Below are 17540 nucleotides of genomic sequence, written 5' to 3'. Positions count from 1 at the left end.
ATTATCAGGCACAGTGTGATAGCTTAGACAGACACGGACAGTGCTGCTTTCTAGTTGATTTATCTCATTCAGAGCTGGATTTCCAGCTTCATTGCTTAGTACTTTTATATGATCTACTCCTTGATGCTGCTTCTAATCAGGCACTATATTAGAGAAGGGCCCCTTCATGTTTTTGTCAATGCTATGTATGGGAGACATCTTAGCAGCTAGTCTCCCTTCACTCACTCAGAGTCAACTTTAAATTAGACAGCGCCTGCAAACGGTGGAAGAGAGACTGATTAAAAAAATGTAGTTACAAGTCAAATAATGGCCAAAAATGGTGTTATTTCTCACCTGCACACATGACAACTTATTCTGAAAAATCACATGTGACTACACAAGTGCTACACTTTAATCCCCAAAGCACAGCATGTGTCGCTATTATCATACTTTCTCTGGTGCTTCCTTGAGGGACACAGGAAAGGAAATCAAGGAGTGTATGGTGCTGCCACCAGGAGGGTGACACTAATGAAAAAAAGTCAGCTTTTCCTCAGCGGGGGTACTCCTGTTTACTGACACCAAGCTTCTCTGTGTAGCTTAGTGTCATGTAGGAGGAAGACTCTGGTGTCTATCGTATAATATGTTCTCTGGTGCTTCATTGGGGGACACAGGAAATCTAGGGGTGCCACCAGGAGGCTGACACTAAGAAAAAAAAGTAAAAAAAAAAGTCAACTCCTCCATAACAGGTTACACGTTTCTACTGGCACCAACTTCTCTGTGTAGCTTAGTGTCATGTAGGAGGCAGAAACAGGTGTCTATCATATCAAACTTTTTGTATGTGCAGAGCCGGTGATTCTCCCTGCTGTGATGCCCGGAGATTCATTTGCAATTCCATTACATCTCACATCCTGGAGACTGCAGGCTCGACCTCGAGGGATGGGAGTGTTCTTCTGCAAAACGCCCATCCACTGGACAAATGTTACAAAGACTGGAGAAGTTTCCAGCAGTAAACGCGAGTGTCACTCCATGGACACGGAAAACAGCAGATATTTCAGGTGACGATGAGTGAGGCTTTATTATTGGGGTGTCCTCTCCTATATATGGTGTCAATAACTGACCTTATATTCTGTGAATATTCGGCTGGAGCTTTGATTTTTTTAACCTAAATGCCCATCTGGTTGAGATTTGGGGAATTCGAAGGCCAAGTCACCACCTTAAACTTTTTGCTTGTTTTTCATGCAATTCCTGTATAATTTATTCAGTCCTTATTGTCATGTTGTGCAATATATTTTTCCTTTAAAATTTGTTTCAGGTTCTGCGTGGCTCTGAGGAAGGAAAATTATCCCGATTACATGCCATCAAGTATCTTTTCTGACAGAGCTAAACAAATCTACAGACAGCCAGGCCATACCGTCTTTCTGCTGCCCACTGTGGTCATCTGCAACCTTCTGCCATGTGAGCTTAACTTTTATGTCAAAGGTACAGCGCTCCGAGGAACCTTAAAGTCTGGGAAAGAGATGGCCCTGCACACAGCGGATACATCGCAGAACTTTGAACTTGGTGAGCCCTCCTACTGCTATCACCTATTGTATAGGAACGGTTGGGAAGAAAAGATGTTTAGCAATGTTGTAAACTTGTGAACATTTGTAAGACAAAAACAGGAATGGAGCAGAATTTTAATTTTAAAATATAAAAGATATCTAAATACAGCTAAAATGGGATAAGGGTAGCCCATGAAGCTTCCTAGTGGACCCATTAAAAAAGTTTTTGATTAGGTTGCAGTATGTTGGCGTTATTATATACCCTTTGTTTTCCTTATATTTCTTTGTTCTCGCCATGTAAGAATTGTCAATCAGTCATCCTTATCCTACAGTGACCTAATTTACCTCCAGTTTTCCACTCATTGGTGTGTATCTCAAGTTACTAATCTATACTATATTTTTTGTACTATAAGACTGACTTTTTAGCAAGAAAATGCCTTGCTAAGAAACGCATGCGTCTTACAATTAACAGCTTCCTTTGTGATCAAGAGGATCATTCATACAGCATCCTTCGCTGTCACTAGAGAAAACCCTTGCAGTTATTTTTGTCTGTGACCGACCCTCATCTGTCTTATCAGAGCAGGGGCATTAGAGTAAGCAGACTGGGATCAGCATATCACCGTTTGGCTTCTTTTGGTTCCAGCATAAAATGGGACAGCAGTAAAGGAAATAGGAGTTTTTAGTTAGTAGGAGGATGTTTCATGATCTCAGGTGATGCCTGGAAGCAAAGTGTGGCAAGCAGTGCTTTGTGTGTACTGCAGAGCTATGTCTTTATGTGTGCTGGCCGCTCAACAAAGCTCTGTGCCTGTCTACTGTGTGTGCGCAGCAGTAACGTGTCTGCTGCAGAGCGGTGTGTATATAAAATATGCATACTGCAGAGCTGTCCGTGTATCCTGTATGTGCAGCAATATTTATGTACATGCATCAGAACTGTATGGGTGTATGTTGTGCATGCTGCAGAGCTGTGTGAGTGTATGTTTTGAGTGGTGCAGCGCTGTGTGAGTGTATGTTGTGCATGGTGCAGAGCTGTGTGAGTGTATGTTGTGCATGCTGGAGAGCTGTGTGAGTGTATGTTTTGCATGGTGCAGAGCTGTGTGAATGTATAGTGTGGATGCTGCAGAGCTGTGTGTGTATAGTGTGGATCCTGCAGAACTGTGTGAGTGTATGTTTTGCATGGTGCAGAGCTGTGTGAGTGTATAGTGTGGATGTTGTAGAGCTGTGTGAGTGTATAGTGTGGATGCTGCAGAGCTGTGTGAGCGTATAGTGTGCATTCTGCAGAGCAGTGTGAGTGTATGTTGTTCATGCTGCAGAGCTGTGTGAATGTATGTTGTGTATGCTGCAGAGCTGTGTGAGTGTATGTTTTGCATGGTGCAGAGCTGTGTGAGTATATATTGTGCATGCTGCAGAGCTGTGTGAGTATATGTTGTGCTTGCTGCAAAACTGTGAGTGTATGTATTGCATGGTGTAGAGCTGTGTGAGTGTATAGTGTGGATCCTGCAGGGCTGTGTGAGTGCATAGTGTGGATCCTGCAGAGCTGTGTGAGGGTATAGTGTGGATCCTGCAGCACTGTGAGAGTGTATAGTGTGGATGCTGCAGAGCTGTGGGAGTGTATAGTGTAGATGCCTCAGAGCTGTGTAAGTGTATGTTTTGCATGCTGCAGAGCTGTGTGAATGTATGTTGTGCATGGTGCAGAGCTGTGTGAGTGTATGTTGTGCATGCTGCAGAGATGTGTGTGTGTATGTTGTGCATGCTGCAGTGCTGTGTGAGTGTATAGTGTGAATGTTATAGAGCTGTGTGAGTGTATAGTGTGGATCCTGCAGAGCTGTATGAGTGTATAGTGTGGATCCTGCAGAGCTGTATGAGTGTATAGTGTGGATCCTTCAGAGCTGTGTGAGTGTATGTTGTGCATGCTGGAGAGCTGTGTGAGTGTATGTTTTGCATGGTGCAGAGCTGTGTGAATGTATAGTGTGGATGCTGCAGAGCTGTGTGTGTATAGTGTGGATCCTGCAGAACTGTGTGAGTGTAAGTTTTGCATGGTGCAGAGCTGTGTGAGTGTATACTGTGGATGCTGCAGAGCTGTGTGTGTATAGTGTGGATGCTGTAGAGCTGTGTGAGTGTATGTTTTGCATGGTGCAGAGCTGTGTGAGTGCATAGTGTGGATGTTGTAGAGCTGTGTGAGTGTATAGTGTGGATGCTGCAGAGCTGTGTGAGCGTATAGTGTGCATTCTGCAGAGCAGTGTGAGTGTATGTTGTCCATGCTGCAGAGCTGTGTGAATGTATGTTGTGTATGCTGCAGAGCTGTGTGAGTGTATGTTTTGCATGGTGCAGAGCTGTGTGAGTATATATTGTGCATGCTGCAGAGCTGTGTGAGTATATGTTGTGCTTGCTGCAAAACTGTGAGTGTATGTATTGCATGGTGTAGAGCTGTGTGAGTGTATAGTGTGGATCCTGCAGAGCTGTGTGAGTCCATAGTGTGGATCCTGCAGAGCTGTGTGAGTGTATAGTGTGGATCCTGCAGAGCAGTGTGAGTGTATAGTGTGGATCCTGCAGCACTGTGAGAGTGTATAGTGTGGATGCTGCAGAGCTGTGGGAGTGTATAGTGTAGATGCCTCAGAGCTGTGTAAGTGTATGTTTTGCATGCTGCAGAGCTGTGTGAATGTATGTTGTGCATGGTGCAGAGCTGTGTGAGTGTATGTTGTGCATGCTGCAGAGATGTGTGTGTGTATGTTGTGCATGCTGCAGTGCTGTGTGAGTGTATAGTGTGAATGTTATAGAGCTGTGTGAGTGTATAGTGTGGATCCTGCAGAGCTGTATGAGTGTATAGTGTGGATCCTTCAGAGCTGTGTGAGTGTATGTTGTGCATGCTGGAGAGCAGTGTGAGTGTATGTTTTGCATGGTGCAGAGCTGTGTGAATGTATAGTGTGGATGCTGCAGAGCTGTGTGTGTATAGTGTGGATCCTGCAGAACTGTGTGAGTGTAAGTTTTGCATGGTGCAGAGCTGTGTGAGTGTATACTGTGGATGCTGCAGAGCTGTGTGTGTATAGTGTGGATGCTGTAGAGCTGTGTGAGTGTATGTTTTGCATGGTGCAGAGCTGTGTGAGTGTATAGTGTGGATGTTGTAGAGCTGTGTGAGTGTATAGTGTGGATGCTGCAGAGCTGTGTGAGCGTATAGTGTGCATTCTGCAGAGCAGTGTGAGTGTATGTTGTCCATGCTGCAGAGCTGTGTGAATGTATGTTGTGTATGCTGCAGAGCTGTGTGAGTGTATGTTTTGCATGGTGCAGAGCTGTGTGAGTATATATTGTGCATGCTGCAGAGCTGTGTGAGTATATGTTGTGCTTGCTGCAAAACTGTGAGTGTATGTATTGCATGGTGTAGAGCTGTGTGAGTGTATAGTGTGGATCCTGCAGAGCTGTGTGAGTGCATAGTGTGGATCCTGCAGAGCTGTGTGAGTGTATAGTGTGGATCCTGCAGAGCAGTGTGAGTGTATAGTGTGGATCCTGCAGCACTGTGAGAGTGTATAGTGTGGATGCTGCAGAGCTGTGGGAGTGTATATTGTAGATGCCTCAGAGCTGTGTAAGTGTATGTTTTGCATGCTGCAGAGCTGTGTGAGTGTATGTTGTGCATGGTGCAGAGCTGTGTGAGTGTATGTTGTGCATGCTGCAGAGATGTGTGTGTGTATGTTGTGCATGCTGCAGTGCTGTGTGAGTGTATAGTGTGAATGTTATAGAGCTGTGTGAGTGTATAGTGTGGATCCTGCAGAGCTGTATGAGTGTATAGTGTGGATCCTTCAGAGCTGTGTGAGTGTATAGTGTGGATGCTGCAGAGCTGTGTGAGTGTATAGTGTGGATGCTTCAGAGCTGTGTGAGTGTATAGTGTGGATGCTGTAGAGCTGTGTGAGTGTATGTTTTGCATGGTGCAGAGCTGCATGAGTGTATAGTGTGGATGCTGAAGCACTGTGTGAATGTATGTTGTACATGCTGCAGAGCTGTGTGAGTGTATAGTGTGGATGCTTCAGAGCTGTGTGAGTGTATAGTGTGGATGCTGTAGAGCTGTGTGAGTGTATGTTTTGCATGGTGCAGAGCTGCATGAGTGTATAGTGTGGATGCTGAAGCACTGTGTGAATGTATGTTGTACATGCTGCAGAGCTGTGTGAGTGTATAGTGTGGATGCTTCAGAGCTGTGTGAGTGTATAGTGTGGATGCTGTAGAGCTGTGTGAGTGTATGTTTTGCATGGTGCAGAGCTGCATGAGTGTATAGTGTGGATGCTGAAGCACTGTGTGAATGTATGTTGTACATGCTGCAGAGCTGTGTGAGTGTATAGTGTGGAGCTGTAGAGCTGTTTGAGTGTATGTTTTGCATGGTGCAGAGCTGTGAGTGTATGTTGTGCATGCTGCAGAGCTGTGTGATTGTATGTTTTGCATGGTGCTGAGCTGTGTTGAGTGTATGTTGTGCATGCTGCAGAGCTGTGTAAGTGTAGAGCTGTGGATGCTGCAGAGCTGTGTGAGTATGTTGTGCATCGTGCAGAGCTGTGTTAGTGTATAGTGTGGATGCTGCAGAACTGGTAGTGTTTCTCTGCAGCATCCACATTATACTACATACAGGAGCTGATTCTTAACTATGTATTTTACACTAGAGCTAGAAAATTAGTGATATTGACCCCTTCATTAACCTTACACCATCTAGAAAGTTTTCATATTGTCTAAACCTGGGAGCCTCTTACAGTAATGTGCCGCCTCTAATCTGAGTAACACGGTAACCAATAATGAGTACTCCATCCCGTTTATGATCTTTATTATCTCACAGGCTCCACATTGGCATTTATTACAGTACAGAGCAGTAGATGTGTATTCCTGCTGCCCTTTACTCCCTCCCTGCTTACAGAGATTGATTGATTGTGAGTAAGAAAGATAAAGCTAAAATTTGTTAAATTTCTTGGCCAAGTAGAAAATTACATACCGACTGTGTGTCTATTGGGGGAACTTTCTTGGCAAGTAAAGTCCTGTTCTCACAGCAGCATCGGCATGGAATCAATCCAGCAGTCTGGAGATTGAGAAGAGTTAGCGTAGGGGTGGCAAGTGACATGTGAGACGGCCTGCAGTATCGTCAACATGGCAGACAATCTGAGAGATTTTAAAGTGTCTCTCATATTTTAACAGGAATCGCGGTGGAAAATTTTCAACACTGCAAGGAGCTGCTGATCCCACCCGGGACTCAGAACTACATAGTCAGGATGCGACTTTACGATGCCAACAAGAGACAGCTCAACCTCACCATACGCATCATGTGCCGGGCAGAGGGCTCCTTGAAGATCTTTATTTCTGCTCCTTATTGGCTGATTAATAAAACAGGTTAGTTGTCAGTGTCACTAAATCATTATTACATGGGTGGTGCCAGAAATTGTAGCACTAACGTCAGGCTTTACAGGATTAGTTACTGTAGAAATACGAAAGGCAGTTCTCTTGCCCTAGAATTCATCGTTCCCCCGCTACAGCCCTAATTGTACAATTACTGTTCTCAGAAACACATTTCCAAATATTCCACACTCTTACTCCATTCATTTCTATGGTTCCGTAAACACAACTGTGTCACGCTTTCTTTTAAGGGGATCCTAATGTGCTGCATCTCTGGTATGACAGTTCTCCCAAGGGGTTCTGCAGCAGATATGGCCATTGGGTATTATGTACGCCACAACATTTAACCCTTTGAGAGGCTCATAGACTTTGGGATCCTTTTGCAGGTTTGCCGTTGATATTTAGACAGGACAACGCCAAGACAGATGCTGCCGGCCAGTTTGAAGAACATGAACTTGCTCGGAGTCTGAGTCCACTTTTATTCTGTTACTCAGACAAGGAGCTGCCAAACCTGTAAGAGAATTGTTTAAGATATTCATATCTTTCTATATCATGTCTTACAAATACAGTGGCTTGCGAATTTATTCACCCCCTTGGCTTTTTACCTATTTGGTTACATTACAACATGTGTTTAAATATTTGTGTAATCAGATTTGTGTGTGATGCATCAGCACTAAATAGTCTTAAGTTGATGAAGTGAAGTGAGAAAAATAGAGGCGTAAATTACAGTTATGGGTCAAATAACTAAAAATTGACATTTGCATATGTTTTCACCCCTAAAAATTTCTGGTGCAAGCAATTTCCGTCATAAGTCCCATGCTTAGTGACAGGACGTCCACCTGTGTGCAATCTAAGTGTCACACAGAGGCTGAAACACCATTAACAAGAGGCACCACTAGCCAAACACCATGAAGACCAAGGAGATCTCCAAACAAGTCAGGGACAAATTTGTTGAGCGGAACAAGTCAGGGTTGGGTTATAAGAAAATATCAAAATCTTTGATGATCCCCTGGAGCACCATCAAATCCATTATCATCAAATGGGAAGAATATGGTGCCGCAACAAACCAGCCAAGAGAGGGGCAACCACCAAAACTCTCAGTCGGGGAATGGAGGGCACTAATCAGAGAGGCAGCACAGAGACCAAAGGTAACCCTGAAGGAGCTGCAGCATTTTCAAGCATAGACCAGAGTATCTGTCCGTACGACCACAATAAGCTGTGCACTCCGTAGAGGTGGCCTTTATGGAAAAGTGAGGAGAAAAAAACCTTTACTTACACACAAAATGTGGCTCATTTTGAGTTTGCCAAAAGACATGTGGGAGACTCCCCAGATGTATGGAAGGAAGGTGCTGTGGTGAGATGAGACCAAAATTGAACGTTTTGGCCACATTGATAAATGCTATGTCTGGTGCCAAATCAGCACAGCTCATCACCCCAAGAATAACATCCCCACAGTGAAACATGGTGGTGGCATTATCATGCTATGGGGATGTTTTTCGGCAGTTTGGACAGGGAAAAAGGTCCTAGTTGAGGGAAGATGAATGGTTCGAAATACAGGGATATTCTTGAACAAAACTTTTTTTCAGGTGCTCAGTGATTTGAGACTGGGACGGAGGTTCACTTTCCAACCATGCAATGACCTAAAGCATACTGCTAAAGCAACACTCAAGTGGTTTAAGGGTAAACATGTAAATGTTTTGCAGTGACTGAGTCAATGCCCAGAACTTAATCCAATTGAGAATCTGTGGTCAGACTTTAAGATTGCTGTTCACCAGAGGAAACCTTCTGACTTGAAGGAGCTTTTGCAGTTTTGCATTGTGAAATGGGCAAAAATCCCAGGGGCAAGATGTGGAAAGCTCATAGAGACTTATCCAACATGACTTGCAGCTCTAATTGCTGCAAAATGAGGCTCTTCAAAGTAATGACTTTAGGCGAGGTGAATACTTTTGCAAGCAATTGTACGCGTATATATAATATCTTTTTTTTGTCCCTTTGAAAGGGTGGGGGGAACTACTTGATGTATATGGCCCAGACAGATCTGGTACACTGAATGTAACTTCTTAAAATTGACTGCATGGATTGTATTTACCAGTAAGGCATCAACTTCATGGCTGGGTGTAATTATCATTGTTCTGGAATCACGCTCTCTAATTTTTAACATTTATTTGTTATAGCTGCACAATGAGAGTTGGGAAAGGCATTCATCCGGACGGAATCCCAGGCTGGTGTCAAGCGTTTTCTCTTGATGGAGGTAGTGGAGTTCGAGCTTTAAAGGTTATCCAGCAAGGAAACCGCCCGGGCCTGATCTACAATATAGGTAATGTAGCCAAATAATGCCTCTGTTACGTCTTAAAGTTTCGTACCTATTTTTCTCCGGATTAGCTGCCATCAGTTGTCTCATTCCTTGTTTTTTTTTCTCTTTTCACTATAAAATAACTCTGAGGTTGTTACGTATTTCCCTCTTGTCTTTCGTTTCTTTTTCTCCTTTTCCTTTCCAATCGTTTTCTTCTTGGAATAACTCCTCCCCCCCCCATGTCTTTCCTTTCTGGTCTTTCCTCACTATTCCTCCTTGGTATTTCCTCACCTTTCTCCCCTGATCTTTCCTCGCCTTTCCTCCTTGGTCTTTCATAGCTTTTTTTCTCCTAGTCTTTCAAGATTTCCCCCCCAGTCTTTCTTCACTCCCCCCCTGTTTTTTGCTAGCTTTTTTAGCTTTTTCCCCCTGGTCTTTTCTCTCCTTTCCCCCCTGGTCTTTCCTCTCCTTTTAGCCCTGGTCTGCCCTAGCTTTTCCCTCCTGGTCTTTCCTTGCTTTTTTCCCTGGTCTTTACTTGCTTTTTTTCCCTGGTCTTTCCTTACCTTTTACCCCTGGTAGTTTCTCACCTTTCTCCACTGGTCTTTCCTCGCCTTTCCTCCCTGGTCTTTCCTAGCTTTTCCCCCCCTGGTCTTTCCTCATCTTTCCCCCCTCGTCTTTCCTAGCTTTTCCCCCCTGGTCTTTCCCTCCTGGTCTCTCCTAGCCTTTTCCCCCCTGGTCTTTCCTTGCTTTTCCCCCTTGTCTTTCCTTACCTTTTTCCCCTGGTAGTTCCTCACCTTTCTCCCCTGATCTTTCCTCACCTTTCTCCCCTGGTCTTTCCTCATCTTTCCCCCCTGGTCTTTCTTAGCTTTTTCCCCCTGGTCTTTCCTAGCTTTCCCCCCCTGGTCTTTCCTCGCCTTTCCCACCTGGTCTTTCCTCGCCTTTCCCACCTGGTCTTTCCTCGCCTTTCCCACCTCGTCTTTCCTCGCCTTTCCCACCTGGTCTTTCCTCGCCTTTTTTCCCTGGTCTTTCCTTGCTTTTTCACGCTTTTCCCCCCTGGTCTTTCCGTACCTTTCTCCCCTGGTAGTTCCTCACCTTTCCCCCCTGGTCTTTCCTCACCTTTCCCCCCTGGTCTTTCCTCACCTTTCCCCCATGGTCTTTCCTCACCTTTCCCCCATGGTCTTTCCTCACCTTTCCCCCCTGGTCTTTCCTCACCTTTCCCCCCTGGTCTTTCCTCACCTTTCCCCCCTGGTCTTTCCTAGCTTTCTTCCCTCACCTTTCCCCCCTGGTCTTTCCTAGCTTTCCCCCCTGGTCTTTCCTAGCTTTTCCCCCGGTCTTTCCTAGCTTTTCCCCCTCGTCTTTCCTAGCTTTCCCCCCTGATCTTTCCTCACCTTTCCCTCCTTGGTCTTTAATAACATTACCCCATGGTCTTTTCTAGCTTTCCCCCCTGGTCTTTCCTAGCTTTTCCCCCCCTGGTTTGGCTGGCTTTTTCCTCATGAGTCTTGCTTTGCCTTCTTCTGGATTTTTCTCACCCATTCCTCATAGTCGTTTTTTTAACATTTTCACTTTTTATATTTGTCCTAATATCTTTCAAAATTACCTGCATTTTATGCATGGCACCTTCTCTTCTAGGCATTGATGTTAAGAAAGGCAGGGGCAGGTACAGACATACCTGTATGGTCACCTTTGCGCCTCGATACCTATTAATCAATAAATCAAGTCACAAACTTGCCTTTGCACAGAGAGAATTTGCAAGAGGTCAGGTGAGTGCATCCAGAAAAATGCCTTATTGCCTATTACCTCACACAAACCCTACAATGCCATCTGACAAGTGTCTCCTCTACCCAGGGCACCAACAATCCCGAGGGTTATATTTCAACTCTGTCCGGCTCAAGTGTTGTCTTCCATTGGCCAAGAAATGATTATGACCAGTTACTGTGTGTGCGCTTAATGGATGTTTCCAACTGTACCTGGTCCGGTGGCTTTGAGGTTAATAAAAATAACTCATTTCATATCAATATGAGGTAAATATCTACAAAATGTTTGATGTCATGTGTCTAATGAATCCATGAGCCTTTGATACCACCACCTAGAGGTTCTATAGTCACATGTACGTCACACCCAGAGGTTCTATTGTCGCATGTACGTCACATCCAGAGGTTATACAGTCACATGTACGTCACACCCAGAGGTTGTATAATCACACGTATGTCACACCCAGAGGTTGTATAGTCACACGTACCTCACACCCAGAGGTTGTATAGTCACATGTTAGTCACACCCAGAGGTTCTGTAGTCATACGTACGTCTCACCCAGAGGTTCTATAGTCACACATACGTCACACCTAGAGGTCATATAGTCACACGTACGTCACACCCAGAGGTCATATAGTCACACGTACGTCACACCCATAGGTTCTATGGTCAGACTTACGTCTCACCCAGAGATTCTATAGTCACAAGTACGTCACACCCAGAGGTTATATAGTCACACGTACGTCACACCCAGAGGTTCTGTAGTCTCACGTACGCCACACCCAGAGGTTCTGTAGTCCCACGTACGTCCCACCCAGACTTTCTATAGTCACACGTTTGTCACACCCAGAGGACATATAGTCACACGTACGTCACACCCAGAGGTTCTATAGTCACACGTACGTCACACCCAGAGGTCATAATAGTCACACGTACGTCACACCCAGAGGTTCTATAGTCACACATATGTCACACCCAGAGGTTCTATAGTCATAGAATCGTAGAGTTGGAAGGGACTTCCTGGGCCATCTGGTCCAACCCCCTGCTCAAAGCAGGATTCGCTAAATCATCCCAGTCAGATGTCTGTCCAGCCTCTGTTTGAAGACTTCCATTGAAGGAGAACTCACCACTTCTCGTGACAGCTTGTTCCACTCATTGATCACTCTGTCAAAAAGTGTTTTCTAATATCTAATCTGTGTCTCCTCCCATTCAGTTTCATCCCATTGCGTCTAGTCTTTCCTTGTGCAAATGAGAGTAAAGTTGATCCTTCTACAATGTGACAGCCCTTTAGATATTTGTAGACAGCTATTAAGTCTCCTCTCAGTCTTCTCTTTTGCAAACTAAACAATCCCAAATCCTGCAACCTTTCCTCATAAGACAGGGTTTGCAGACCGGTCACCATTCTGGTTGTTCTTTTCTGAACTTGATCCAGTTTGTTGATGTCTTTTTTAAAATGTGGTGCCCAAAACTGGACACAATATTCCAGATGAGGTCTGACCAAAGAGGAGTAGAGGGAAAAAATGACTTCTCATGATCTAGACTGTATGCTTCTGTTAATACATCCTAGAATTGCATTTGCCTTTTTTGCTGCTGCATCACACTGTTGACTCATATTCAGTCTGTGATCTATTAGTATACCCAAGTCTTTTTCTCATGTGCTGTTGCTTAGGCCTATTCCTCGCATTCTGTATATGCTTTTTTCATTTTTATTGCCCAGATGTAGTACTTTGCATTTCTCCCTGTTAAAAACCATTCTGTTAGTTGCTGCCCACTTCTCCAGTTTATTTAAATCTTTTTGAATCCTCTCTCTCTCTTCTCTAGTATTAGCTATCCCTCCTAGCTTTGTGTCATCAGCAAATTTAATCAGTTTACCCTCAATTCCTTCATCTAAATCGTTGATAAAGATGTTGAACAATACAGGGCCCAGGACAGAGCCCTGTGGTACCCCACTTGAGACATTCTTCCAACTGGATGTGCAGCCATTTACGACCACTCTTTGGGTCCGATCACTAAGCCAGTTATGAATCCACCTAACAGTTGCCTTGTCCATTCCATACTTAGTCTTTTTTTCAATAAGGATTGTATGAGATACTTTGTCAAATGCTTTGCTGAAGTCAAGATATACTATATCTACAGCATTTCCTTGATCCACCCAATCAGTGATTCCGTCATAGAAGGAAATTAAGTTAGTCTGACATGACTTATTAGTTACAAACCCATGCTGACTCTGTTTAATCACTTCATTCTTATCCAGGTATTGACATACATGTTATTTAATAATTTGTTCAAAGATCTTTCCTGGTATAGAAGTCAGACTCACCGGCCTATAGTTGCCTGGGTCCACCTTCTTCCCCTTTTTGAAGATAGGAACAACATTTGCTCTTCTCCAGTCTTCTGGGACTTCTCCTGTTCTCCAAGAATTTTCAAAGATTATGGAGAGGGGTTTAAAAATTTCTTCTGCTATCTCCTTCAGTACTCTGGGGTGTAATTCATCTGGACCTGGAGACTTGAATTCATTTAGTCACACGTACGTCACACCCAGAGGTTCTGTAGTCACACCCAGAGGTTATATAGTGACACGTATGTCACACCCAGAGGTTCTGTAGTCACACGTATGTCACACCCAGAGGTTATATAGTTACACCCAGAGGTTATATAGTCACACGTACGTCGCTCCAGAGGTTATATAGTGACACATATGTGACACTCATGAGTTTGCATAATGTCTTATTGGCAGTATTCCGTCTTTCATTCACTACCTTCACTTGCAGAGTATTGAGAGCACAAAGTCTATATCAATATACTTCAGTTATTATCTTGGGTTTTCCTAATTTTCTTTCCTAGGGATACGTTTGGAAAGTGTTACTTTTTAAGGGTGGAAGTTACATTGCAAGGCGCCACATACCGCGTTTCATTCAGTGACACGGATCAGCTGCCTCCTCCATTTCGAGTGGATAATTTCTCTAAGGTAAATCTGATATTGTCTTATAATAAATGGGAGAAATTTCCCAATATCCCACAGTTTTTCCGGCCTGGTATAAAACTAGAGAGGGAGAATACGGGGAATCCTGGCTGCATGTAACGTGCGCACTGTCAGGATCCCGCAATTTTGGCAATTGTCCCATGACCACTTCTACGTGACTTCTATATTTACTTGTGTTGATTGCGTTCTCTTCTTCTCCCACTGCTGATTTATGGTTTATACATTTTGTTTATGTTGTTATCTACTGCATACCTACAACCCCAAAAAGATGGGGAGTTGTAGCTTTATAGCACTAAAGACCCCCAGGATGGAAACCACTGTATCCGGCAATTGAAAACACAGTAATCTCATAGGATCTAGCAATCGTCTGAATTGCTGTGTTTGATCTTGAGGGATCTGCGGATGCGAGCTGCTGTCTGGCAGCCTGTAGACCGCATTCGTGTCACATCCTGATTCATGTTACCAGTGCAATACTTTGCAATTTGCAGGTGCCGATTATGTTCATCCAGCATGGCGTCGCCGAGCCTCGACTGCGGACCGAAGTAAAGGCCTCCTGCTCTCTGGATTACGCCTGGGACGAGCCTATTCTGCCATCCTATATAACACTGACTGTGAAAGGAGCTGGCTCTTCAGAGATTGTCTGCAACATGAATGACTTCCAGGACAGCAAGCAGCTTTACTATGAAAATTTCATTTATATTGCTGCCACCTACACATTTTCAGGGTAAGATTATTTGTAGTGATGAGCGAACATGCTGGGATAAGGTGTTATCTGAGCATGCTCGGGTGCTAACCGAGTGTCTTCGGTGTGCGCGAATATTATGTTTGTGTCCCTGCAGCTGCATGTCTGGCGGTTGTTCGACAGCCACAACACATGCAGGGATTGCCAGTTTATCGTGTGTTCTGGCACCCAGGACATACATTTCTCGTTTATTTCTTTTTTGTGTTTCAGTTTCAGCTTGCAAAAAGGAAATGTTCTACCTGTCGCGCAGTCAAAGAATGTGATCTATGCAGAACTGGTCCTGGATGTCCAGCCCAAAACCCTCCGAGTGTTACTGAAGAAGAAGGTATGGGGAGCTAAAATTGACTTTTCTTGTATAATGGTTATGAAAAAAACAAACAAAAAAAAACAACGTATCTATGTATTTATTTTTTACGTGGTATAAATGCTGCTGTTCTCCTGAGTTCAGCAATGTTTTTCTTTTGGTCCTGCGCCTCTCCATTACTGAGATACGGCCCAGTAATTTTTGTATACAAATGTAGTCCTTTTTATCCAACTGGGTGTTGCACCATAAATTATCTCCCCCTTAGAGGACCGCCCAGTTGCCTAACAAGACTTAGATGTATAAACATGGAAGAAGGGGCCATATCTCAGGAATGGAGAGTAGCAGTAACATAAAAAACACAACGCTGGATTCAGGAAAGCTGCGGCATTCATTCAAGTAAAAAAAAAAATACATTTGACAATTGACAGGCCGTCTTTAAGGGAATCTGTTATAGTGATCTAATTACCATTGACCTAGATGTAACTTCACCCACTAAAATGATTGTCCCAAGTATTGTCCTTTTTACTTTTTGCTTCTGGTAATTGGCTTTTAGCCATTTGCTGCAATATCAGGCAGGTTCACACTTAAAGGGGATATCTATTTTGGACAACCCTTTAATTTGAGAGTCTGTCTCCTAACACCTGGGAAACTGATGACATGGCAGGGGAAGACTATATATGTTACTATTACACAGCTGTTTTACACAGACATTGAATAATTGTGGCTTTTTCCTCCCACTGTTGCGTATTTCTGAGGATGTATAAAAAAGGACAAAAGTTTTATTTTTTAAAGTATTGTTCTATTCATATGACTTTGTGGTGTGAATGTGCACTAGATGGACTCATCCAGGTCATGATTCCAGTTCCCACAAATGTGCAGAATAATGCACAGGGCGTGCGTCCAAATGTCAAGAACAAGTGCTTGATGGAAATGTGATTGGTGTGTTTCTATGGTCAGGAGCCGGGTAAGAGGTCGCAGCTTTGGAGAATGACGGGCAGCGGTATGCTCTGTCATGAAGGATCTTCACCTCCCCATAACCCAAACAAGCTGTCCACTACACGATCGCACGAGTCCTCCTTGGTGCTGGATATCGCTGGACTGGCAGCTGTTACAGACAACCGGTACAGTATCTTAGTCTACAATGTCTGACAGACACGATCGTACATCAGGGACCCCATGCATCCTCTGACACAGCCTCTCCATCCATCTACTAGTGAAATGATGGCCATCCATATGCATGGCTCTGTTCATTCCAGTCTACGTAAGTTATACAAAGAGTGACAAAAGCTTAAAGGGCTTGTGCCATGATCACTGATGGTGGGTTTGATACTGCAGACTGAAAATATACTGATAAGTCTTCTAAAGGGGTTTTACCAAGTAAGTACGTTATCCCTTATTGATAGAATAGGGGATAACTTATTGATCACTGTGGAATCCAAAGGACCAGCTTCTGAAGTGCCCTGTCTGACTGAAAGTGAGGTTGTGCCCCACACACATGGTATAATGATCCACACAGCTCTCCACACATAGTATAAGGGTCCTCACAGCCCCCTATACACAGTATGATTCCCCACACACAGCCCTCCATACAGTATGATGGCCACCACAGCCCCCCACACATACTATGATGGTCCTCACAGCTCCCTATATACAGCATAATTCCCCACATACAGCCCTCCATACAATATTATGGCCACCACAGCCCCCCATATGCAATGGTGGTCCTCACAGCCCCCTTATACACAGTATGATTCCCCACACACAGCCCTCTATACATTATGATGGCCACCACAGCCCCCCATACTATGATGATCCTCACGGCCCCCCTATACACAGTATGATTCCTCACACACAGCCCTCGATACAGTATGATGGCCACCACAGCCCCCCACACATACTATGATGGTCCTCACGGCCCCTCTATACACAGTATGATTCCTCACACACAGCCCTCGATACAGTATGATGGCCACCACAGCCCCCCACACATACTATGATGGTCCTCACGGCCCCTCTATACACAGTATGATTCCTCACACACAGCCCTCGATACAGTATGATGGCCACCACAGCCCCCCACACATATTATGATGGTCCTCACGGCCCCTCTATACACAGTATGATTCCTCACACACAGCCCTCGATACAGTATGATGGCCACCACAGCCCCCCACACATACTATGATGATCCTCACGGCCCCTCTATACACAGTATGATTCCTCACACACAGCCCTCGATACAGTATGATGGCCACCACAGCCCCCCACACATACTATGATGGTCCTCACGGCCCCTCTATACACAGTATGATTCCTCACACACAGCCCTCGATACAGTATGATGGCCACCACAGCCCCCCACACATATTATGATGGTCCTCACGTCCCCCCTATACACAGTATGATTCCTCACACACAGCCCTCCATACAGTATGATGGCCACCACAGCCCCCCACACATACTATGATGGTCCTCACAGCCCCCCTATACACAGTATGATTCGTCACACACAGCCCTCGATACAGTATGATGGCCACCACAGCCCCCCACACATACTATGATGGTCCTCACGGCCCCTCTATACACAGTATGATTCC

General features: G+C 44.5%; 1 protein-coding gene across 3 annotated transcripts in view; it reads left to right on the top strand.

The window, feature by feature from the left end:
* The window catches only part of VPS13D (vacuolar protein sorting 13 homolog D), a 438357-nt gene that overhangs the window by 218365 nt on the left and 202452 nt on the right, over positions 1–17540 (top strand). For all 3 annotated transcript variants that reach the window (XM_073585587.1, XM_073585586.1, XM_073585585.1), the window contains 11 exons: positions 824–1034; positions 1292–1539; positions 6678–6869; positions 7259–7385; positions 9047–9189; positions 10792–10922; positions 11008–11183; positions 13759–13882; positions 14386–14621; positions 14850–14964; positions 15901–16064. In XM_073585587.1, the coding sequence (XP_073441688.1) occupies positions 824–1034; positions 1292–1539; positions 6678–6869; positions 7259–7385; positions 9047–9189; positions 10792–10922; positions 11008–11183; positions 13759–13882; positions 14386–14621; positions 14850–14964; positions 15901–16064 (1867 nt within the window). The remainder of the gene's footprint in view (positions 1–823; positions 1035–1291; positions 1540–6677; positions 6870–7258; positions 7386–9046; positions 9190–10791; positions 10923–11007; positions 11184–13758; positions 13883–14385; positions 14622–14849; positions 14965–15900; positions 16065–17540) is intronic.

Source organism: Dendrobates tinctorius, unplaced genomic scaffold (assembly GCF_039654945.1).
Source record: "Dendrobates tinctorius isolate UK_male_01 unplaced genomic scaffold, ASM3965494v1 ptg000086l, whole genome shotgun sequence".
NCBI lineage: Eukaryota > Metazoa > Chordata > Amphibia > Anura > Dendrobatidae > Dendrobates > Dendrobates tinctorius.
Note: the sequence above shows the minus strand (reverse complement) of the source record. Positions and strands in the feature narration are given on the sequence as shown.